The sequence below is a fragment of the Triturus cristatus genome, chromosome 2_1, assembly GCF_964204655.1.
Source record: "Triturus cristatus chromosome 2_1, aTriCri1.1, whole genome shotgun sequence".
Classification (NCBI taxonomy): Eukaryota; Metazoa; Chordata; class Amphibia; order Caudata; family Salamandridae; genus Triturus; species Triturus cristatus.
This window is the reverse complement of record NC_140581.1, coordinates 177,681,183-177,697,833: the sequence shown is the minus strand read 5'-3', so window position 1 is coordinate 177,697,833 and position 16,651 is coordinate 177,681,183. Positions and strand designations below refer to the sequence as shown.

The 16,651-nt window shown below is 44.4% G+C and overlaps 1 protein-coding gene across 2 annotated transcripts in view; it reads right to left on the bottom strand.

The window, feature by feature from the left end:
* The window catches only part of KATNAL2 (katanin catalytic subunit A1 like 2), a 296,166-nt gene that overhangs the window by 113,476 nt on the left and 166,039 nt on the right, over nt 1-16,651 (bottom strand). The window contains exons 7-10 of one of the 2 annotated variants that reach the window (XM_085629413.1): nt 6,723-6,821; nt 6,533-6,610; nt 2,815-2,913; nt 997-1,060 (exon numbers count right to left, since the gene is read on the bottom strand). In XM_085629413.1, the coding sequence (XP_085485539.1) occupies nt 997-1,060; nt 2,815-2,913; nt 6,533-6,610; nt 6,723-6,821 (340 nt within the window). The remainder of the gene's footprint in view (nt 1-996; nt 1,061-2,814; nt 2,914-6,532; nt 6,611-6,722; nt 6,822-16,651) is intronic. The other variant, XM_085629423.1, reaches the window with a different exon arrangement.

Genomic DNA, 16,651 nt, shown 5'->3' with positions numbered 1-16,651 from the left:
CGTCTGACTAACTCCAAAAAAGGCCCTTAGTTTTCCCTATTCAGCCAGGGTTTACCATGCCGGCTCTTCGCCGAGGTCATCTGTCAGCTTTTGGGTGAAGGGACAGCTGTCACAGTGCAGTAGTGATCTCACATCAGGCTTCACGATGCTCGTGCCACACTATACATTTCTTGCATGATTCTTGAGCTCTTACGCAAAGTGTTCCTGAAGATATTTACCTTAACAGCGATTACGACCCTCCCTGCTCAAAACGACTAATTCTTTGGTTCTGCCCATGCGTGTCTAGCGTCTCACTGTTTGTGCCCAGCTATCAGTCACGATAGGCTGAGCTTGCACAGTCTTTTCCTCTTGGAGGCCTCACCCTAAGGTTCTGAGGGCATTATACACTCCTCAGCCTACCTGGGTGTGCCCCCCGCTGCTTCTAACTGCAAAAGATATGTTCCATCTACTAATGCAGCCCATAGGGGAGTGAGGGTAGATAAGGTACTTCTGCGTTCCGGTCCAGTTTTACAGTCCCACGTCCATGTCCAATTGTCACTTGGAACACGCTTGGAACAAACCACCTTCGTATCTTATATCTATTAGGATTTTCAGTTTGTAAAAATCATTAAAATCTATGCACATTGTAGGCGTAGTTTACTCCCCCCACCCCCCTGTTTCCTTGTTCCTCCTCACTCCTACATCCCGCCCACCCCCTGGTTTCTAGTTCTCCAAGCTTGCCAGTGTCAAGTCAGGATCCAATCAAGGTAATGTCTCCTGGGATATTTACTAGGCTCTCTCCGGAGGCCACCCAGGCAAACAGCAAAGATGGTTCATTCCAACAGAGGTGTGGCTAACTGTGCTCCAGTTACAAACGAGCTTCCATTCAAACGAATACATTTAGAATAATCAGATTCTGTTTATTTTATTTCCGAGCCTTCTTCGGTGTAGACTAGATAAGTCACAACTTTGAAATATGTACTTTTCAGACGAAAATTTAGTGTAAATCATATCTACCTGGAGGTCCATAGAGCAGCAGTCCTTTCCAAGGTGAGAGGATTCCTGTAAACAGCTGAGGATACTACAACATAAAGGTCACATTAAAAACTATTAACAGAGGCAAACATTCATTAACTGCTGGTATAAATAAGAGTTTAAAAAGCCAGTTGGTATTAGCTCTGAAAGCTGGTGCGATAGTTATGGTATTTATTGAAAACATATGTTACAAAATTATAATAAGAAAAAACGAAAACACGCCACCGCCTAAATGCATTGGCCATATGCTTGAAATTTGAAATAAAAAAACAACATTGAACATAATTTATATGAAACACAACGGGTGATTCAAGGCAGGCAGGTGTAGAAACCCTTTTTAGATTTAATGCATAACACAGGAAAATATGATGTTTATGGGTGAACAGAAAAGGTACTATTGGCTTTGAATTACTATATCCTCAAGACATAGTTTGAGAGCAAAATGATAACGATAAACATAAAATAAAGTCTTGAAGAGAAGAATGCATTTGATAAAGTAATGCACTGGCCCACCAGCCCTGGGGCTGAAGAGCACTTCCTTGTATGTTCTCTTGTTAGCAGGCTGAAGCCATCACTCACGGTGCACGAGAGCCAACGGCTCACGAAGACTGACGCAACAGCCACACACCTTACGCTGTTAATCAAAAAGGAGCACTCACTCACAATAATAACAGTCGAAGATGAAATTCATTCAAAGTGAAAATGTTAAGACAATGGGTAAGGTCATGGACTCGAAAAAAGGCCAATATATCTACTTATGGGACATGTTCACTTAGCTAGGTCTACAATAAACCTACGCTCTTCTCAACATAACCATACCTAATCGAAAATCTAGACCCTCTTTCAGGATGCAGTCGATATCATTTCTGTTTCCAATGTGTAATTTATTGATAATGGACTAAAATCTGATCTTATGTATTATCATTTAATTATTTCGTTAATTAGATGATTATTCAATTAATTGAGTCACAGCCTTAGACAGTCTTTAAGAAATTGTTAACTGCATTTTACATTCATTTAGAACTATTGGAAAGTCAACTGAAATTCTGGTAGGCCCCAAATCAATCTCGAAGAAGGACGGTTCCCCTAAATACTTTTCACATGTTTCGAACACACACTGAACATGCTGCACTGGCCAACTTGATGGGTTCTGGTGGATCATGTGTTCCATAAAAACACGGATGTTACTACTTGATCGCGACAGCAAGCCATGGGTTTAAAAAGGTCAAAGGGACCAGGAACAGGCAATGATGTAGGTGTTTACTCTAAACTCAGTATCCCCTCCACAACCCATAAAAAAATCTTACATTCTTTTGTCGCTCCACAACGTTTTGAACTTCTGGATGCACATTACTAAACATGGGCAGACAGGCGATCATATGCAACTAAATATAAGAAACAAGCCAGAACCACCCAAAACATATAGTATTTTCAGATTATTGGTTTCACAGCCCTTTAATCCACCTAACATTTCAGTGCTACTAAGATATACTGATTCCCTGGAAAAAGAATAGCTGTATCAAGCCGCGCTAATTGAAATGCCTCACCAGTTACACAAATACTACACCCCTGCCGGCCACAATATTAAAGAACTTGAAGGAAACATGCTGATTTGCCAAATGAAGTGACTTCCATCAACCACCATGCTTGGTCTTTCTCTTTGGAAATTACGCCTGTTGTCACAGAGCTATTCAAAAACACTGCTTTTTATAGCAGACAAGCACTACAAGAAACAACATAATGTTGGTTTCTCAAGATAGATCCCTAACTGAGCAGAAAAATAAACCAACAAGTTCTTACCCTTATAGGATAGACAACCGCTTCCTTAACTAGTCGTTTGGCTTCATCGAGGCCGATAATATCATCCCACCTGACGTTGGGATTCTGGAGATAAATGTCCTGTAGCATACGAAGAAAATAGAAAAATTTACAAAAAAAAGAACCTGACAACAATAAATTGGGAATAATTGGTTTGATCGAATGGGACCAAGTAACTGTCTAATCAGCACAGGAAGATTTAACCATAAGCACCGTGTTCACTCTACTCATTCACATGGAAATGCCTCGCCAGGAGTGTTTATCTAAATGTTCAGATGTAGCGCCTGATTCCGTAGTCATGGATCCAGATGGGATGAGGAGAAACTCGCATGGTTGAGAAGGAACTCATTGAAGTCTGGGATGCAAACAACTATCACTGGAAATCTATCATAATTCAGTCCATGTCAAAGTGTCCCAATTCTGGACAGAAAACTATCACTGCTCTGTATAAGAAAGATGCTAGTATGGCAAGGTTCTTGGTAAAGGCTCTTGTAACGATGCTCAGTCCAAATGAAAAGCCATGTGCTGATCACACTCTACTGTGGTCACCAGGAAGAGGATTCTTCTGCATATTGCAAAACTCACGGAGCAGGGACCAACAAAAGAAGCAGATCCCATTTTTAAAGGTAAGTTGACCATGGAGCTGGTGGTGATAGTGTGAGGCAAGTCAAGGGGGTGCTGGGAGGAGTGTTCTTTTAGTGGAGGAAGGAGAAGGTGGAATGCTAGGAATTCTTCCCCAATCTGGAACACCACCATAGTCCACATATGCCCTTGTTCATCCCTTCCCAGCTTCACATGGAGCTCACAGCAGCACATCATCTGAGGGCAGCACCCAGATACCGGACCCCCCCGAAGAGTTATAATTTCCAGTCACCCCCGTCACCACCTAGCCATGGTCTACCAGATCCCTCGCTTCCTCAACAGTCCATGTAAGCCTCACTCTATCACCATTCCCATTACTGCTGTAACCTCCATTGTAATGCCGCATCCCCTTCACTTTCACACTCCCTTTTCTCATGCACCCCCACTGTAGACCCCCATCGTACTGCAGCACTCCTTACGTTGCAGTTTTGAGTCTCAAACACAGATCGCCTTCTCCTCCCAGTTCCACTCCACATCAAGACAGGCATACTGGATTATAATGAGGCCACTCCCAATACGTATTTTAAAGTACCGCTAATTCTCCTAATAAAAAAACTATTTGCTATGGCTGCAGAGACTAAAAATCCTCTTTGTAGGTTGCTGAATTGGTGTGGTACCCAGAGAAAAGAAGACTTCAGATGGCTTCCTGGCTGCGAGGAAGAGGTGGTTATATTAGCTCGAGTCACCTTTTACATCACTTCACCGCCATGTGAGGGAATTGGAGCATGGCACTTATTAATCTGGGAAGGTGGGTGCGCACGGACTGTGTGAAGGGTTACAGAAAATGTGCGGCAGTGTGAGGAGAGTAGTAGGGTTGGTATTCCGGGGGTATATGGACAGCCGTGTTAGGAGATTAGTAGGGTGGGTATTCTGGGTTACATGAACAGGCCCTGTTAGGAGATTAGTAGGATGTGTATGCTGGGGTATGTGGACAGGCCGGGTTAGGAGATTAGTGGGGGGGTATTCTGGGGTACGTAGACAGGCCGTGTTAGGAGATAAGTAGGGTGGGTATTCTGGGTTATATGGACAGGCCATGTTAGGAGATTAGTAGGGTGGGTATTCTGGGGTACATAGACAGGCCGTGTTAGGAGATCAGTAGTGTGGGTTTTCTGGGGTACGTAGACAGGCCGTGTTAGGAGTTCAGTAGGGTGGATATTCTGGGGTACATGAACAGGCCCTGTTAGGAGATTAGTAGGTTGGGTATTCTGGGATACGTGGACAGGTTGTGTTAGGAGCTTGGGTTTATGCACATTCAGTGAGTGTAGATTAGAGCATTTGGGCTGTATGTATTGGCACCTTAAGCAGACAGTGTAACGCTACGAGCAGGCGGGCCCAGAGCATTTAGTGTGAGACACTGGGGCACTTAGACAACTGGTTTGAGGAGCCTGCGAGTGTGAGGAGCTTGGCAGTGTAGGTATTCAAGGGCACATGGAAAGGCCATGTTAGGAGTTTGGGATCATGGAGTGTAGGCAGATCAGACAATTGGGCAGAAAAAGTGGGGAGCCTTGGCAGCTTAGGCAGACAGTGTGCGATGCTAAGAGCATGTGGACTTTATAGTGAGCTGGCAGGGCATGGGCAGTTAGTGTGAGACACGTGGGGCACTGAGACACCTGGTGTGAGGAGCCTGTGCTGCCATAGAACTCTTTGTCTCCAACATTCCCAGTCACTCCATTGCCCCAGGCCTACGCCCAAGCACCAGAAGAAAAGTTACAGCGAGTGATATATGAAAAGCAAACCCTTTTACCCTTTACATTGCCATACTCTATAAGGCTGTTTTGCTGTTATTTGCTAAAAGCTTTTCTCTGTCAATGAGTGTGTCAGCTGAACAGAAATGACGCACAGAGTTACAAACTGGAACTTAGGGCCGAGTGGTGAGGACAATCTGGATTTGGAGAGTTGACAATGAGTGAGACATTACTCATGCGGAAGATGGATACACGCCACATATATTAATAATCAAACACACAGGCCACAAAGCCTAGACTTAGCAGTGACCTTTGAGTCTAGTTACGCTACATATCACCTCCAATTTTTTTGACACTCAACAAGCATTGGCAAACTAAAATAGGCCTGGCTATTATATAAATAAAAGTGGCTCGTCGTTGACGGGAGAGTTTGCGTGGGTGGCTGTGTGGATGGGTAAGTGAATGCGAGAAGGACTCAAAGGCAGGATGTATGAATGTAAGAGTGCATAGATGACTGGTTCATTAACTGAGTGCCGGGATGGATGGATAAATAGGTGACTGCAGGGGGGGTTCAATGCCTACATGCATGAGTGAATGTGTGCATGTTTGAATGCTAGCTGGCAGGTTACACCATTCATATAGGCTGAGACCTCAGATTGCAGTAGCGATAATGTTATTTTAAAAAGCTGGGAATTACTAATAGTATTTTTCACTGCAAGCATTACACCAGAGCTGGGCATCGCTGAGCCAAGAATATATAAAGAATTAACACAATTGTGCCAAGAGTGACTAAAATATTACAAGCTTTACCCATTTAGGCCTGTAAAAGTATGATGCAGGAGTGGGCACCACTGAGAATTCCTGCAATAGGTTATTATGCATAGTAAGTGGTGGTTCGTCGCTCAGTAACTTAAGTGTATTAGCTGAGTAGCAACATCATTCATTAATCCTAAATTTTTTCATTTGCCCCATTACTCGGAAAGTATAAATTCACAAAAGCTTTTCAGGACTCTGCCTGGAAACCCTCTACTGTCAAAAATACAGAACTCTGAACTCATTCCAGAAGTAAACCGGATGATGAAGATATTTTAAATTCCTTTTAGAATTAGGTTCAATGTGTTCTTTATTTTTATTGACTAGCTCAGTGTTCTGGCTGGAGACTAACTAGATGAAACCTGAAAGTCAATTCGGTTTCAGGTAGAAGACTTTCAGATTCAGGATTTGCTTGAATCCATTTGGTAAGAAGGAAGGCCATCTACTACATTCAATATAATTTTAGAACATATTAGAAATTGCAGCCAGTCTAACTTTAAAACATGTAGATGGAAACATATTTGTCCGACTACATCAGAAGTTTACAATGATTCTCTTACCCTACTTATAACCGTTGCAAGTTCTCGCATCTCACTGCTCATTCCAATGAAAGCCGTCAGTGGTTTGATCAACCGTTCCTGGACAAAAGAGAAAACCAACATCAAGCACAATAAAATAAGAGAAAGATCTATCTTTGAACTTACAGATCTTACTGCTAGAACTGAGTTCATAAATCATAATGTGACTTACAGATGGATCAGGATTACTGTTGAGGCTGTTTATGGCGATCTCATTCGAGGCTCCTTTGATCGCATCTTGAATTAGCCCTCGGAAATCAATCACTTGACCCTGAAGGTAACATACAACATGGCTTTCAAAAACAAAATGGCATCAGTGTTTATCACATCTGCTCATTTCAAGGATTCTACACAACTACCTTTATTTCTTAATGGTGTTCTACAGCACACCAAATGGGTATGGGTGTACACTACATGTAAGAAGGAAATAAGCAGGAGTATCAACAATGTTGGGTTACAAGGAGGAGAACATCAGTTTGTTCTTTAGGTAACTTTTGAATACATCAGTTCTTTCCAAAAGTGCAGCACGTTGAGATTAAGGGGCCGATTACGATGGTGGTTGGATAGGTTCAGAACGGGATTCGGAGAATACGATTTGGAACCCATGTTTCCAACCAAATCGGATACATTTCCGAAAGACCGATTACGGTGCAAGGAAACTGTTCGAGCTGTCCGAATCGGTTCTGAATGGCATTCGGGCAGGCCGAGTTGTTCGGAGCCGAATCGTACAGCTCTATGGCAGTGTTTCCGAGCCAGCAATTACGATGCCCAATTCTGACAGCCGTTCCGAGTTGCTTTGTCTGACACGCACCAGCTGCCGGAATTAGATTTGGGCACCCATACCAGGCCCCCATTCACCCATAGGCCTCCAGTTGGGGCCCATGGGGGTAACCATGGGGTGCCCGTCACAGAGTGCAAGGTTTTCCCTAACCACCTCAATATTCGATGGAAGTGTGTGTTCTCGTTCGGAACACAGGCTCACATTGAAGTCAATGCGTGTCCGACTGAAAGATGTTGGGAAGCATCGTAATCGGTTGGTCGGACTCGCAGAACCCAATTCGGTCTGAAATTATTCTGACAACGATTCGGTTGGAAGAGTTTCCGGACAACATCGTAATCGGCCCTAAAGTCTTTCCTGTCAAATCTGTAGAAATTACACCAAGTCAGAAAGTTTCCGATATAGAATAGTAAATGAAATCGGTTATGAATAAGCGAGCAGAAATCACCTCAGAGGTGGGTAAGATTTAATTAGTCTTTTATATAGCTCCATCTGAAATTAAAGTGTACATTGATACATAAAGACAAGATGGAAGGAGTGGAGACATTGGTCTGATTGGATTAATTGACAATCGGTCCTTATATCATTAGTCACATAGTATAAAATATAGCTTCTATACAGGAGTGCTTATAGAAGTTAGGGAGTCCCCTAGAGATGGGTGGAAGGGGGTTCAATAGATTGCAATGGATAATGCCTCAGTTTTGATGTCATGAGGGTGGATATCTTCCAAAGGAGGTGCGACTTAGAGTAACATTTTGAGGGATGTCCATTTTCTAGTAAGACTTTGACATAGAAACTAAACTCTACACCTCATAACGGTTTTAATAGTGTGGAAAATGCGTAGTAGCAAAACCATAGTAAGCCTATCTAGTGATGGCAAGCTAAGGGTTTTGAATGGCTCTCATGAGAGAGATAGGCATATACTGAAAATTAATAGAAATGTTTTAAGAATGATGTTACATTCTGTTGCTGTTGCTTGGTAAGCTTAAGGGAAGTGGATAAAAAAACTTAACAGTTAAATGCGCTTCATATTAAAGCATGAAAAATGACATAGAACGGGATGGCGGGGGAAGAGGGTCCTAAAAAGGTTTTGTGGTGGTACCGTGATCCATCGCACTCAGACAAGAGGAGGGTCCCTTGAGAGCTAAGCGCTGCATCTAATCACTGGATACGCGTTCCACACATCACATCAGTTCGCTTATAATATCATAAGCAGCCTTTTGCACTGAACTAACTCTTCACTGAGGATGAATTGTTTATAACTTCAGTACATGAATAAACTAGGAAGATATTCGACTGACCAGCTTCTTTCATCGCTTTAAATAGTTCTGGAAATATAATGTATCTGGCTTTTTGGTCATGTAGCGTAATGGAGGCTGGGGACAAGGTGAGTAGAAGTACTTCTTGGCCAACATGAAAAAGTCATAGGTTACCAAGAGAATTTCCTGTCTCGTGTGGCAAATGCCGGGCTCACATGATAAAGGAGATCGCTGCTTAATAATGACGAAAGTCTGAGGACTTGCAAACGTAAGTGTTCCAAGTTACTGCTTGCAGCTCATTGGTTGCTCCAAATTTAAATGCAATTGCGCTAATGTGGAATTAACTGCCAGTCTGCCCGTTTAGAGGCACGCAAATCCTTTAGGTCATTATATTACCTCCTTCGATAAGAAGCAAACAGGTTCCATGGCATCTACTGGTAGACCCCTGTGGCAGTCAGATATTTACAAAGGTGCAAAAAGAAACAGTTCCTTAACATTATCAGTATCATTGTCTTCTCTATCACAGGTCAAGCCCCTCTACTAACTAAAACTTATTCAAACAAGCATTGGCAAAGGAAATAGGTGTGGCCTTGTACATAGTTGAAAGTATCTTGAGTCATTACTAGATGCTCTTCTTGAGTCAGAAGCAACAGCTTAAAGTTTTTAACAAGGCTGCAGTCCTCATGAGTGTACCTGGTGTAACCCTCAGAAAGTCGAGGGAGTGTAGATTCAACATATATATTTGAATAATAAACAAGCTTTCTATTTTAATGAATTGTGCTTTTTTATCACAGGATTCACTAATATGCCAAAGTGGTAGGTGGTAATGAGTTAATACAGCAGATTTGACTACATTCTTTGATTTCTATTGAAGTGATGACACCTTATTGTACATAGGCATTAGCTGTCACTGGTAAGTTCAAGTGTCTTCAAATAACTGACATGGGGGGGGGGGGGGTTATATTTTAGGGGAATTCATTCATGTGAGCAAGAAAATGGCAGACGTGGTCAGCTTACGTCTGCCATTGGATATGAAGGTATCCAATGGCAGACGTAAGCTGACCGATTGTTTAATATTGTTGGATGTGGCGAGAGGGAGCATAATTGGAATGACAATTCATCTGCTCAATGGATAAAGATGGCTGCCTAAATTCCTCTTGTATGTGTATATGTTCATATTTTGTTTTAAACAAGAGGCTTGCAACTTTCAATAAACGTCTTAATTGCTATGGAACAATTGTGATGGCATCCTACATACATACACACTAGCAGTCACTGGTAAATTCAAGTGCCTTCAAACGTATTCTTAGCAAACTGTTTTTTGAGCAACACTATAGCTGTCGGCCAGTAATTGCAGTGCGGATATGAAAGCCTGCGGCCCTATTCCTGAGTGCCGTGGTAGAAAGAACCAAAATGCCAATGTCAGTGTAGCAAAGCAGTACATATAATGATATTTGATGAAAGTTTATTTTATTCACATATATATAGGTATGTTTTTGATTATGGATTGTTCTTGTGGTTGGCAAGACATTCATAAATACAGCTGCAGTACTTCACTTGGTTACTTGGAGTTCTTCTCGAGTGAGCTCCAAACCTGGTAGCACCTCATCTGGTTACTAGTTGCCCTCTTAAGTTAGATGCCAAAGTATGAAAACTGTTTCATGAAGCTGCAGTACCTCAACTGGTTCCTAGGCCTCCATCTCGTGTCAAATTCAAGTGCTTCAAATGACTTTCACAACTCAGAGGGAATGTAGCTTCAACATATAAATTTGCATGCAGACTTTTGCAATTTTAATGATATGTGCTTGTATTCCATAGTATAGACAAATATGCCCAAGGTGGTTTATAATAATGGGTCAACACTGCATGTTTTAATAGACTTCTTGATTTTTAACAAAGTAAGTGTTGACATTTTATTCTACATAGGGACCAGCAGTCACTGGTAAATACAAATGTCTTCAAATATCTAACATGGAGGGAATCATATTTTATGAAAATGCATACATATGAGGAAGCAAAATGCGGTCACTCAGTCAAATTAAGGGTATCCAATGGCGTAAATGGTCCGACTCATTAATTTATTCTGTGTAATGTGCGGGCAAGAGCATAATTTGAGTGACAATTTAGCAAGCCAATGGATAAGGAAGGTTGACTTACTATACATTTCTCGAAGCTGGGAAGAAATGTACACACATGCAGTACCTCAAGCCGTTAATAGAGGTTCTTCTTGAGTCAAGGCAAAATCCTCAAAGTTAGTTGACAAGGAGTAATACTTGAAGTGATTATTAGGTGTCCCTTTGGAGTCAAATATAACTGGTCTCCACAACACTGCAGTACTTCAAGCGGTTAGTCAGACTGAAGTGTTTCAAATGATGTTTATAAAAACGAGGGGGTGTAGCTTCAACATATAAATGTATGTATACACTTTTGCTATTGTAATGAATTGTGCTAGTTTCTATATGACAAATATTTGAAAGTGGTTTATGATAATGGGTTAATTTAATTAATATCTTGATTCTTATCGAAGTAAGTGATGACAATCTACTATACATGGGTGGTACCAGTCACTGGTACATACAGGTGTCTTCAACCCGTGAGGGTCTCCAGACAATGGGAACCCAGAGGTGGAAGGCGCTTCAGTTGAACAGTCAGGTCTTGAGTCCTTTCCTGAATTCCAGCAGAGAAGATGAGGTTCGGAGGTGAAGTGGGAGGTCGTTCCAGGACTTCGCCATGAGGTAGGAGAAGGAGCGACCTCAACTTTTGTTTTGGCGGATGCAAGGAGGTTATTGAGAGGCAGAGAGTAGGTGTCTGGAGGGTTGGGGGAAGTTCATGCGGTGACTGATGTTTGCTGGACCTTGGTTGTACAGGGCTTTGTAGGTGAGGATCAGCATCTTGAACTGGCATCTCTTCTGAATAGGCAGCCAGGGTTGCTTCCTGAGGTGGGGGGGGGAAGGATGATGGGAGTTCATCTGGGGAGGACGAGAATGAGTCTGGCAGCTGAGCTTTGAATGGGATGCAATTTCTTCAGGAGGGGACTGGTGATTCCTATGTAGTGTTCACTGTGGTAGTCAAGCAGACTGGTGACTAGGGCTTGAGTGACAGTTTTTCTAGTTTCGACAGGGAGCCATTTAGAGACCTTGTGGAGCATTTAAAGGGTGATGAAACAGGCAAAGGAGATGAAGTCGATCTGGTTTTTCATGGTGAGCTTGTTGTCAAGGATGATTCCAAGGCTACGGGCATGCTCAGTTGGAGTTGGCGAGGGTTCAAGTTCGGCTGGCCACCAGGAGTCACGCCACGCCGCAGCGTTGTTCCCAAAGATCAGTTATTCTGTTTTGTCTGTGTTAATTTTAAGGCAGTTGTTTTTCATCCATTTGATGACACATTTCATACAGCTGCAGAAGTTGTCCCTAGTGGAGAAGGGTTCTTCAGATAGCGAGAGGATGAGCTGGGTGTTGACGGCGTAGGATATGATCTCTAGTCCATGGGTTCTGACTGTGTTGGCTAGGGGGGGGTCATGTAGCATTGATCAGTGTGTGGCTGAAGGATGAGCCTTGCAGGACACCGCAGATGATGTTCTTGGATTCTGTGGTGAAAGAAGGGAGGCAGACTCTCGGAGTTCTTCCTGTGAGGAAGGAGGCGATACATTTGAGGGCGTATCCTTGGATTTCAATGTAGTGGAGTCTGTTGATGAGGGTGTAGTGGGAAACGGTGTAGAACGCAGCTGACAGATCAAGGTGGATCAGAGCTGCAGTTTCTCCCTGGTCCACAAGGTTTCTGATGTTGTTGGTTGCAGTGATCAGGGTGGTTTCAGTGCTGTGGTTGGTGCGGAATCGGGTTTGGGAGGTGCCAGAAGGCTGTTTTCCCGGTGCTCCGTGAGTTGGCAGTTGATGACCTTTTCGAGAACTTTGACTGGAAAGGGGAGCAGAGAGATGGGACTATAGTTCTTGAGGTCGCTGGGGTTGGCTGAAGGTTTCTTGAGTAGGGGTTTGACTTTAGCATGTTTCCATTCATAGGGGAAGATGGCTGTGGTGATGGATGTGTTAAAGATGGTGGTGAGCTCCTTCCTGATTGATTGAACCTCAGGAGCAGGACAATCAGTCAAGTGGTTTGAAAAGCACGACTACTCACTCATAAGGATCTCATGTTGCGGGGGGTGGGTTAAGCTGCTAGTCTGTCGAAGGCAGTGTGGTTCAGTCGAAGAGCCAGGTTTTGAGATCCTTTTCGAATTGAGGCAGTGACAGTGATTGCCTGAGGTGGAGCGGCAGGGTGTTCCAGGTCTTAGCTGCGAGGATGGAGAGGGATCTTCCACCGGCTGTGGTCTCTGGGATACGTGGGAGGTTGAAGATGTGGTGGGGACAGGGGTCCGAGGGTGCTCCAGAGTGGATGGTGTGCATGACGACAGTGGTGTCTTGAGTAGTGAGCTGGTCCCACATGGTGAGCGGGTGGGTGAGGAAAAGACTGGAGGAAGCAAGGTGGGTGAGAGTGGGTTGGGGATCTATGTTCTTGTATATGGTGGCGATCTCGTCATGAAAGAAGTTCGCCAAAGTGTTGCAGAGTCCTGGGAGGAAGTGATGATTTTTTTTTAGTGGCTACGGGGTTGAAGGACTCTCTAACGATGCTGAAGAGTTTTTTGCTGTGCTTGGAGATGGCTTCAATGCAATCAGCGAGGGTGTTCCTTTTATTCTTGTTCAGGAGTTGGTGGTAATGGTTGAAGGATGTATTGAAAATGGCTCGGTCTGTGGGCTCTTTGGTGGTGCACCATCTCCTTTCCAGACACTTGCATGTGCATTTGGTGGTTCTTAGTTCCAGGAGGTTTCTTTTGTTTGGCATGCTTCACGGAGGCGATTTTGTTGGCGCAGTTGGTGATCCAGGTGGAGAGGTTCTTGACGGCTTGTACTAGGTTGGTGTAGGTGTCAGGGTGGGATGTGGTGAAGGAGTCGATCCACTGGGTAGTGGAAACTTTCTTCCAGCTGCCGTGATGGGTGGCTTGATGGTGTCCAGGTGAGCCCTGTGACATGGCTGTACTTGACTCTGCCACTGGGCATAAAGATGTGGTTAAGTGTGTGTCCTGTAATGTGAGTTGGGTTGGTGAGATTCTGGGTGAGGCCGATGTTGTTCATGCTTTCCAGGAGGTTTGCGGTGTTGGTGTTGTTGGGGCGTTGAGGTGAAAGTTGAGGTCTCTAAAGGAAGATATAGAGTTTTGAGTCGATGGCGAGCGGGGCAATGAGTTTGGGAATGGCATCACAGAAGCTGGGGCGATGTCCTGGGGATATGTAGGCAAGGGTGCCTCTGATGGTGGTTTTGCTGTCAGTTTGGAGATGGCGTCATCTACGATGGTGCTGCCGAGAATGGTTTCCTTGTGGATGATGGCAATATCACCTCAGTGTTTGTTAATGTGGTCTCGATGTGTGATCTGGTAGCTGTCGAGTTTTGCTGCAGCTATGTCAGGCACGGAAGCGGGGTTGAGCTAGGTCTCGGTGAGGAAGATGACGTCAGGGTAAGCAAGGTGATTGTATCCTAGATCTCTGTGGTGTGCTTGCAGAGTGACCATGCGTTGAGCAGGAGGCAGTGCAGTAGATTCGGTGTGGTCTTGGTGGTGGTCACCATGCTTGCAGGAGAAGTGGTGCTGCAGGAGAAGAGGCAGTGCCGGCATGTGAATTGTCCTGTTGTGAAGCGAGGTGATGTGCAGCAGCAGTTGTTGTTGCAGGGACCAGGGTCCAGGGCTGTAAGCTCGGTGATGGCGCATCTGCGGGTGGCGGGAGGGCCAGAGTTCCAGGCGCTGGATATGGCAAGAGGCAGATAGCCATGAGCAGCCTCTATTAAGTAGGATGTGAGGAGGGAGCAGCGCTGATGCGGTGGGCGGGGCGGCGGGAAAAAACATAGGAGATACTGAGCAACAGAGGGACCAACAGACCAATGAAACAAGTAACAGTACAGAGGTTACATGTAAAAGTTAACAGAGGGGAAATATTACAGTATAAATAGTTCACAGGACAGCAGTACAAAAACACAGAACAAGCAAAATTGTAGGAGGTTATGCGTAGACTGCAGTTTGTGTGGCTGGGGGAGAGCTAGTGTTGGATGCCTGCTCATTGGGGGACTATTTATGTTTAGTTGAATGTATACCTGTGCACAAGCAATATGCAGCTACTCAAGGTTAAGGTATCCAATGGCTGGCTGAAGTGGGTTGACCCAGTGTCCTATACTGCATGCTGTGGTTGGAGGGAGCATAATTATTAGACCTGACATCTTTTGGCTTTGGCATAGTCTCCCCTGACCCTTTTGGCTTCCGACCTCCTGTTTGGACCTGGCTGGCATAGGACTTTGAGCGCTTAGACACTGCTATTCAGCGCTGTGCTTGACATACTCATACTGGTGATTAGTGTCTACATGATTGGATGATTTGAGTTAGTTGTACGTCTCTTGTCTAGGGGTAAGACCTATACCTAGGGCATGTGACTCAAATGCTCCTCCATGGCCTGCAGCACTGGTTGTGCCACCCACGAGGGTAGCTCTTCAAATGTGCAACAAATTTGCCGTGCCAGGGCCTGAGTGGGCAGGTTACTGTTACTCGGCTTGGCATTTAAATAGCTACTTGCCAAGGTTCTGCATGTCTTGTGATACATGGGAGTACTCCCTGGGAGCAGGGGGCAATGTCGGGAAGAGGTAGGGCAAGTGCATGGGCGTGCTACATGCACTGTTAGTGAATGGCACCGGATGGTGTGTTCGTCATGGCAGGGCCTGCTTCTCTCATTAGATTGACATGAGGGGTCTGTGGAAAGGCTATTGTGCTGTATTTCCTACGTGCAGAAGAGTGGCAGTATAGTGTTTGATATAGATGAGTTAGTAATGGCAAATCCTCTCCAGTGGTGCAAGTGGATTCAACAGAACTAATGTGGAAATACCACTTTGGGAAATTGGGCATTTCTGTGCTTGTGGCTCTGTGTGCCTGTCAGCCTGTCTCCAATCCACATCTGGGTGCTAGGAGGACAGGAATGTGCATTCCTGATAAGATAGCCATAAACGAGGGGCTTAAGGAAAACTGCAGACCTCTGACTCTGAGGGGCCTTTCTGGGAAGGATAAGAGGGGGTGGAATTGGCACCTGCATTCCAAGGCCCAAAGTCTTGCCCCCACTAAATATACTAATCAAGTGCACGGTAGGATGGCAGACTGGACAAAATTTAGAGAGCGCCTGTGCATTTCTAAGGTGGCCTTTGGAACTGATCTCTTCTTCAAAGACCATAGTGGGTATAACTACTGGGACTCTGCCCTTTGAGTTATAGAAGCTTGTGGAATTGGAACCATATTATGTTGGTTTGACCCTGGGACATCAACAAGAGGAACTATTGGTGCAGTAGGGACTGCAACTGGATTATGCGCTAACTTGTGGTGGCCTAGGGCTTGTCGTGCTCTAGGAAGGGGGGCATCACTCTGGATTTTGCTTGGATGTTGCTGGCCTGCAGCAAATTGCCAACTGCCGTGGCCCGGGTCCCAAATCACCCTCCAAGGGCCAGTTGGGTGGCCTCATGTCCATGAGATCTCAGGGACAGAAAAGTTCTGTCTGTTTCTACAAGATCGTAAGGACTGCGGAAATCCGTTTGTGAATTCCTGGCAGGTGTAAGGAAGGAAAAAAAATGTATTTTCCATAGTTTATGAAGGATGCTATTCCTCTGAATGATTGGAAAGTCTGAGCTCTTACCCCTCTATTACAATCCCAAAACCTTTGATCCCAAAAATGCCAAAGGTGAACATTTTAAGTTTTTGTTTTTTACTATCCAGGATTAAGCAAGAGAATGCAGTTGATAATTCACCCTCCTATTACCTGAAACTCTTTGGGCACATTAGGCCCTTTTGTCTGAGGATCATCTGGACCTGTGGCTAGGCAGTATTTAGGACCAAGTTAGACTACTGCAAAAAGCCAATGTGCTAAAAGCTGGACTAACCACACATCTTTTGCACTGGCTCAAAGCCTCCAAACATATACATATAGATGCATCAAGAATACACATTAGACAGGCATAGTCAGCCTACTGGCAAGTGGGCTGGCCTAATTAAAAGTTAAC